Below are 8,405 nucleotides of genomic sequence, written 5' to 3' on the forward strand. Positions count from 1 at the left end.
AGAGACACTGTGATTTGTGACTGCACCCACAGCAGTGACCCACACTGGGGCAGCTGGTAAAGAGCTGGAGCCCTGTGGGAAAGGTCTCACATTGGAGAAGTTCATGGAGGACTGTCTGCCATGGGTGGGACCCCAGGGTGCAGCAGGGGAAGGGGGTGTGGAATAAATGCCCCCCCAGCCAAGAAGGAAACCAACTTGTGAGGAATTGACCAAAACCCCCGTTCCCCCATTCCCTGCCCCTCCCTGTGCCACAGTGTGGGGAAAGAAGGGAGTAAAATCCTGGCTAAAGTGCAGTCTGCTGAGAAGGGAGGGGTGGGGGGAGGTGCTTTAAGATCTGGCCACACTTCTCACTACCTGACTCTGGTGTCACTGGGGGTGCAGGGCAGGGCCAGCAATTAGAGAGTTTTCTGTCCTTTATTCTGTGTTGAGTCTGTTCTGCCCATGAAGCTGACAGCAGAATGATCTCTCCCTATCCTTATCTCCACTCCTCAGCCTCTCAATATCTATTTTCTTCCCTGTCCAGCTGAAAAGGGGAGGGACAGTATGACTTTGCTGGACATCTGGCCTCCAGCCAGGGTCAAACCACCCCACCACAGGCCCATCAATCCAGCTTGCCCAGGTGCCTCTGGATGACATCCCATCCCTCTGGCATCTCGACTACACCATTCAGGTCAACAAGGACCCCTCAGAGAAAGAAACAGTTGGCCTAAAGGTGGGGTGTTCTGATGGGAGGGTCAGATCATTCCCAGCCCTCCACAGCCCTGGGGCCTGGCATGGGAGTTAGGTGGTGTCCCTCAATGGCTACCTCAACACTGTTGGTGTTGTAACTGCTGTTGACTCCTCTCCCCCAAGACTACAGGGAGCAAGAACAAGGCCTGGAGAGACCAGAGGGGAACATCCCAAAGTATCAGTGTCAAGGGGTGTGGGGCTGGGAGACACACATGGGCTTTGGGGTGATTCTTCTCTCTGGCAGTCAGGCTGCTGGGAAGGCAACTCACAGCCACGTCCTTGTGTGTCCTGACTTCACCTGGGAGAAAGATGATATTCCTGCTGGTCTGGTGCTGGGGTTCACATTTAGGATGTGAGTATTGCTTGTAGCATGGTGACATTTTGGGTGTTGAGGCTGAGGTGAGGCAAGACATGGATGTTTTTGGCTTTTCCTGCTCTCCCACCAGCAGGACCACAGCTTGTGAACTAGCTGAGCATCTGTGTTGTGCTGTGCATCACTTCTTTGATGTTCCATTGTCATCATCATCATCATCTTCCTTTTCTGTCCTATTAAACTGTCTTTATCTCAACTCACAGTTTTAACTTTTTGTTTCCAATTCTCTCCCAAAGCCTCTGTCGGGGGAGGGGTTTGTGTGACCATCTGAGTGGTTATTTTAGCTGCCAACCTGGTTAAACCTCAACACCGTGACAGTGAGGACTGAAGGGCTTGAATGTGTGAGTGAGGAGACCAGGGAAGGCATCTGCACCCCCAGGGATGGCAGGTTCATGAATCCACCTCCCACAGCACTTCTGGGGACTGGTCCCTCTCAACCCCTGCCCATGTCACTGCTGCCTTGAGCTGCTCCTGCCACTCTCCATCCACTGCTCACAGTTCCCACCCCTCAGCTTGGCTGTACAGACACCTCCTAGGGCTGGAGCCCTGCCTGGGGGCACCCTTGTGTGTGCAGGGCAAAGGAGCAGCTTGTACAATTCCTGACAAGCCATGGGGTCTCAGCAGCTTCTGCAGAACTGAGAAATTCTGGAAAATTCCCATGTCACACTGCTCACACGGCCAAAACTCAAAGCAGAGACCCTTCCCTTCCCGGTGAACACTGCCTTGGCATCCTTCTTGAGCAGGACCCTCCGCAGAGATCCTCACAGCAACGTACCTTGATCACACAGCACCTCTCAACAGAGGAAGGACCCAGCCCTGCACTGCTGGGGGGTTGATCCTGCCACCTGCAGCTTCTCCCTGCAGCGCTGCAGGGACCCTGACAGGAAGGACAACCCCAGGCACCCCTGGGCAAACACCATCACAGCCCTGCAGCCTTTCCTGGGGAAACAGAGCCATTACTCCTGGTCCCATGAATTGGGACAGCAGGGGATCCCTGCTCTGGAGCACATCATTCTCCTCTAAGCCAGGGGAAAGTCCTTGGGAAAGGATCCATACCTGTGTAATGTTCTACCCTTTGGGAATACTTCCAGCAGGTTTAGTGCCCACAGCTGCAGTCTGACCATATCAAGCACAGAGAAGGCTTTTCCCTCCTGCCTGATGCTACCTTTAACCTCTCTCTTCCTTGCTCCTCTCGCCTTGCTGCCTACAGACAGAGCCTGTGGCCCTGCAGTGCTGCACAGAGGAGATGCTCCTGGGCAGAGCTGTCTCTCTGCAGTGTGTCCCATGAGCTTCCTCCATCCACAGAGCCTGGATAAGCTCAGCAGCAGAGGAGCAGCCCAAAGTGGCACTTTGTGCCCTCTGGGATCCCTTCTAGTGTCCCTCAGGCTCCAGAGGTCATCACTGACATCACCTCTGCCCACTGAGGAGAGGTGTGTCTTCACAGTTGGACTAGATGATCTTGGATGTCTTTTCCAACCTTAATGACTCTATGATTCACAGCCCCGTGGAGAGGCAGAGTCAGGTCTAAGTAGCAACTTCCTTTGTCCCACTGTGAGACAGGACACCCAGAGAGTGCCAGGCAGGGATCCTACTGAGGGAAGAGGTTAGCTGAGGCACCTTTTCCTTGGTTGGTGGTCCTGGGGAGGGAAGGAGACATGAGCCCATGGGAGGTGGGATTCTTCTCTCCTCTGTTCAGGTGGTCAAAGGTATGTGAAGGTACTAGAGAACAATTAAAGGTATGTGCCACCAGACATAGAGACTGGACAACATCTGGGGGGTGGGTGTGCTCTTGGGAACTTCCTTTGGGGCAGCTGGTCAAGACAAGGTTGGATGGGGCTTGGGATGACCTGGGCTAGTGGAGGGTATCTCTGCCCATGACAGGGGTGGCACTGGGGGAGCTCTGAGGACCCTCCACAGAGCACAGGAGGTGTGCTACCTACCACTGCTGTGTGCTCAGTATCCTGCACCTCCACATCATCCTGCCTCTGGGAAGGGACCCCAACATCCCATGTGGGACAGGATCTCCATTCTTAGGGGACAGGGACTGGGGCTGGGTCATCCCACACAGGGAAACACATCCACTCCTGGCACAGACACCTCAATATCTGACTTTCCACTGGCATCCATCAGCTCTGCTTTCCTCCCTCGCCAGACCCTGAAGGAAGCTCAGCTCTTCTGGTCTCCCCCCATGCTGTACTTGGTGGTGGTCCTCAACAGAGTCCACTGACACCCTCAGAAACTTGGGTGTTTGCTTTCTTCCTTCCCAGGACAATCAGGTACCTGCAGCTGGGGAATGTGTCACCAAATGGCTCGTTAACAAGCCCAACACCCTAACAAGCCAAGTCTCTAGGGGTGATGGTTCTTAATTGCTTGGCTCTCCTGTGGTTAATTAGCAAGATTTCAGAAGTGTGGCCAAAGGGAGAAGGTTTCAGTAATTACTCCAGCAGGATCACTTCTTTCTTGAGGCCTCTTTTGTTCTCCAATCCCACGCCCAGCCACATCAGTGTCTCTGATGTACACTGATCCAGAGCTTTCCAAACACAGTTGGCTGTGCAGTGAAGTCAAGACACTTTGTATTCGACACCTCGTGGGCATCCTTCATCTCCATGTCACTGTTTCTCTCATCAGCCACCTGGGAGCCAGAGCAGCCCCTTTAAGAGCAGAGCTTTCTGTGCTCAAGGCTGTGGCTGCACGGTGTGGCCCCTCACACCAATGCCTCTCAGCTTTGCTTGGGTCCACATTACCTCTGCCAACATCCACGTTGCACACTGGAGAGCCTCAAGCAGACAGAAAACACGTTGTTGTGGCCAACACCGATCCTAAAGTGCCCCAAAGCACCTCCCATCCCCTACTCTCTTTGTCTTTGGGCACAGCTGGTCACATGCTGTGTTCATGAGCTCCCTCCAGTCACAGAGGGAGACAACACAAGTGACATAATCTCCTTTGAACAGCCAAATCCATGACAGCCCCAAAATATTGGGGCCCCAGGAATCTCTTCCAGCAGACACTACAGCCTTTCCATCACAGAATCACAGAATCACAGGAGTTGGAAGGGTCCTTGAGAGATCATTGGGTGCAACCTCTGATCATCATCAGATCATTTTTCATTCACTGTGGAGCACAGTGCATGTGCCTCCCCAGGGCAGGGCTGAGCATGGTCTCCTCTGGCTTTGGACTCCTTGGGTGCAATCGTTGAGTCTTCCCTTTCCAGTCAAGGCAGAGAAATCCACTGTCTCCAAGCACATGTGCCTAAAAGCTTCATGCCAGAGGTTGAACCTTCTGACAAGAGATACAGAGCAACTGTCAGGAAGGAAATGAAAGAGTTTTGGATCATCATCATCAGTTCCCTCACACCACTGTCCTGTTACTTCTATTAGTGACAGTGCCACTAATTGCCAGCTGTCCCTGAGAGCTGCTTTCTTTTCTCTTGGCTCCCAAACTCAGCCTGTGCAGGTTCTTGCCCTGGGAAGTGGTGGCCTCCAGCCAGGGCCAAACCACCACAACTAGGGATGGGACTAATAATGGACAGCTGGTGATAGGGGTCTATCACAGGCTGCCTGATCAAGGGGAGCCTGCTGATGAGGCCTTCCTCCTCCAGCTGCAGGAGGCATTGCAGTCACAGGCACTCATCCTGATGGGGGACTTTAACCACCCAGATATCTGCTGGGAAAATCACACAGTGACCTGCAAGGGACGCAGGAGACTCCCGGGGTCCATAGATGAGAACTTCCTGGTTCAGGCATTGGACAGACCGACCAGAGGTGATGCACTGCTGGACCAGGTGCTCACCAACGTGGGGGAGATCATTAAAGGTGTTAAGATTGGAGGCAGCCTGGGCTGCACTGACCATGCCCTGGTTGAGTTTGTGATCTTGAGGAATGTGGGCCTGGCAAAGAGTGGGATCAGGAGCCTGAACTTCGGGAGAGCACTTGGGCTGGAAGAATCCCAGACAGAGATACAGCCTGGGAGAAGAGCTCCTTGAGGGCAGCCCTGCTGAGAAGGACCTGGGTGTCATGGTGGATGAGAAACTTCACATGAGCCAGCAGTGGCTCCTGCAGCTTGGAAGGCCGATGGTATCCTGGGCTCCATCAGAAGAGGGGTGGCAGCAGGGACAGGGAGGTGATTGTCCCTCTCTACTCTGTCCTCATGAGGCCCCATCTGGAGTCTTGTGTCCAGAGCAGGGGCCCACAATACAAGGAAGATGTGGGGCTGTTGGAGAGGGTTCAGTGGAGGCCACAAAGATGATCAGAGGGCTGGAACACCTCCACTACGAAGAATGGCTGAGGGAGTTCAGCCTGGAGAAGAGAAGGCTGTGGGGGGACCTCATTGCAGCCTTCCGGTCCCTGAAGGGAGCAGAGAAACAGGAGGGGAAAAAGCTTGTTGAAGGCAGAGACTGGCAGGACAAGGAGGATGGAGTGAAACTGAAGGAGGGAAGGGTTAGATGAGATATTAGGGGGAAGTTCTTTCCAGAGAGAGTGGGAGGGGCTGGAACAGGCTGCCCAGAGAGGGGGTGGATGCTCCGTCCCTGGAGGTGTTCATGGCCAGGTTGGATGCCCCCTTGGGCAACCTTGTGCAGCTCCAGGCCTGGAGGTTGGTGGCCGTGCCTGTGTCAGGGGGGTTGAAACTCTGTGATCCTTGGGGTCCCTCCCAACCCAGACCATTCTATGACTGGATGGATGGATAGACGGATGGATGGATGGATGGATGGATGGATGGATGGATGGATGGATGATGGAAAGGAAGAGAAGGCCCATTGGCCACACTGTGAGTAGAAGCCAACCTCCCCTGTCCCCTCCAGCCCACCGCAGGGTGTTCTCATCTCTTCCTCAGCCGTGTGATGAAACAACCAGACACACACACACCCCTCTTCCTTACTGGGGGACCTCCTGCCAGTGCCACCCTTCCTGCCACCTCCTCCCCCACACACAAGGGGACAATTTAAGGTCCATGGTCCTTCCCCACACCGCAGATACTCTTCCTCCCCTGCGGTTTTCCTCCCTCCTTCCTCTTGCATGAGTGTTTCCTGCCCGGAGCTGGGTGGAGGGGAAGTGACACTGAGCCGTCACCGGCCACCACCCGTGTCAGGGACACAGAAGGTCCACCACCCGGGCCAGGACCTCTGGGAAGGGGCATGTGAGTCCCCAAGGTACAGGAGGGAAGGTGGGTGGGGTGGGAGGTCATTGCAGAGGAGTGGGAGGGACACTGAAGAGACCTGGGACACGTTGGCTAGAACATGACTTGTTGGTTTGGTGGGAACACCTGGGGGTGTGGTGTGAGCTCACTGGGAGGTCTGGGGGGAAACTGGGATTCCCTGAGGGTGGAAACTGGAAGGAAAATGGGTGGGGTGGTGGCCCACTGTGAGGTGTTTCTGGGTAACTGGGGGTCTGCATGGACAACTGGGATGTCTGGGGGGGTCAACTGGGAGGTTGGAGGTGTGGAGGTGAGTGGGAGGGTGGCCCAGTTGGAGATGGGAGGGTGCAACTGGGAGGTCTGGGGGATGCCAAGGTAGGAAGATCCTGGACGGTTAAAAGAGGCAAAGGAGGACACCTCAGAGAGGGGGAGGAGGAAGGAGGGGTGTGAGGTGGAGGCCTGGGGTGGGCAGGAGGTGGGGTGGAGGGATGGGAGGTGGGGCAAGAGAGGGGTGGAGAGAAGGATGGATGGACGGATGGATGGACAGACGGAGGGAGGGAGGGAGGGATGGATGGACGGATGGAGGGAGGGATGGATGGATGGATGGATGGATGGATGGATGGATGGATGGAGGGATGGATGGAGGGAGCCCTGTGTTTTCTCTGGAAGATTCTGTGTCCCCATCTCCCCACAGCTCCTCCCCACCCACCATGATGTCCTCGTCCCCTCCTGCCAACACCTTGTCACCCCCTAACGCCACGGCCACCCGCATCCCCGGCGCGGCGGTGGGGATGACCCTGCTGGGGGTGGCGGTGGCCGTGGGGCTCCCCGGGAATGCCGTGGTCCTCTGGAGCTACGCCGCCGCCCACAGGCGCACTGTCCCCGTCCTCCTCATCTTCCACCTGGCCGTGGCCGACGTGGTGACCCTCCTCACCGGGCCCATCTACCTCCAGGCCTTGAGCGTCGGCCAATGGCAGATGGGCTTGGCCGTCTGCCGCGGGTGTCACTATGTCTGCGCCACCGCCATGTACGTCAGCGTCTTCCTCATCGCCCTCCTGGGTCTCCACCGCTGCTTGGCGGTCTCCAGGCCGGTGGCAGCGGTGGTGACCCCAGGGGGCCACGCCAGGCGATTGGCTCATGGGATGGCAGCCCTGACGTGGCTGGTGGCTTCCATCTTGGCCATCCCATCCATCGTCTTCCTGCGGGTGGAGGAGGGGCACTGCCAGCGGGTGCACAGCACGAGTGGCTGGTTGGTGGCCCACAACCTCTTGGAGACCACTTTGGGTTGGGCCCTCCCGTTGGCCACCATGGCCATTGGCTATGGGTTACTGGTGCGCCGCTTACGCCAGACCCACCTGTCCCGGCGCGGTCGGACCTTCCGGCTGGTGGCCGCCGTGGTGGTGGCCTTTGCTGTCTCCTGGGGACCTTACCACCTGGCCAGCTTGCTGGAGGTGGCAGGGGTCCTACAAGGTGGTGGTGGGACTTTGGAGGCAGCCTCCAAGGTGATTCGGCCACCGGCCACTGCCTTGGCCTTCCTCAGCAGCGCCATGAACCCCCTCCTGTACGCCTGTGTGGGGTGGGGGCTGCGCCACAGTGCCAGCGGGGGTCTCCTGCCTCGGCTCCTGGACATCTCAGCCATTGCTGGCAGCTCCCGAGGGACCATGGCCAAGGGGACCCATAGTGGGGGTAGGAGCTGGAGGGGGGAGGGAAGGACAACAGTGGTAGAGGGGGGGACAACCATGGAGGAGGAGGAGGGGGGTGGGGAGGGTGGGATGGGGAGGGCGTGATGGGGAAGCGGGTGGGTGGACACAGCGAACACCCCAACACAACCCCAACACACAACTCAACACATCTCAACACATCCCTTCCCTCTGTGTGGAAGAGTGGCTACGTGAGAAGCAAGGCCATGGCTCTATGGAGCAATTGTTTAAGCAGTCTCCTGTGTAACTTATTAGTACGAGTAGGCGTTGCACCATCCCAACGCAAATGATAGAGAAGAAGGTCAGTATTTTGATAGCGATGTTACACAGGAACAAGGTGTAGAAACAAGACATATGTTTCAAGGATCTGCTGTTCCTGAGGATGAGAAAGAAGCACCGTTCCCAGACCGCAAGTTGAGTGATGTAACCTTTAACCAAGAACCAATCAGGTTGTAACAATTAATATGCATTAG

General features: G+C 56.2%; 1 protein-coding gene across 1 annotated transcript; it reads left to right on the forward strand.

The window, feature by feature from the left end:
- Nucleotides 1-6,942: 6,942 nt before the first annotated feature.
- Nucleotides 6,943-8,222, forward strand: LOC311202936 (leukotriene B4 receptor 1-like; the record flags this gene model as incomplete). The annotated part of the gene is made up of 2 exons (XM_084277581.1): nucleotides 6,943-7,918; nucleotides 8,188-8,222. 2 exons carry the CDS (start codon nucleotides 6,943-6,945, stop codon nucleotides 8,220-8,222), a joined length of 1,011 nt encoding a protein of 336 aa, XP_084133707.1.
- Nucleotides 8,223-8,405: the final 183 nt, after the last annotated feature.

Source organism: Gallinula chloropus (assembly GCF_964237585.1).
Source record: "Gallinula chloropus genome assembly, chromosome: 32".
In the NCBI taxonomy this organism is placed as follows: Eukaryota; Metazoa; Chordata; class Aves; order Gruiformes; family Rallidae; genus Gallinula; species Gallinula chloropus.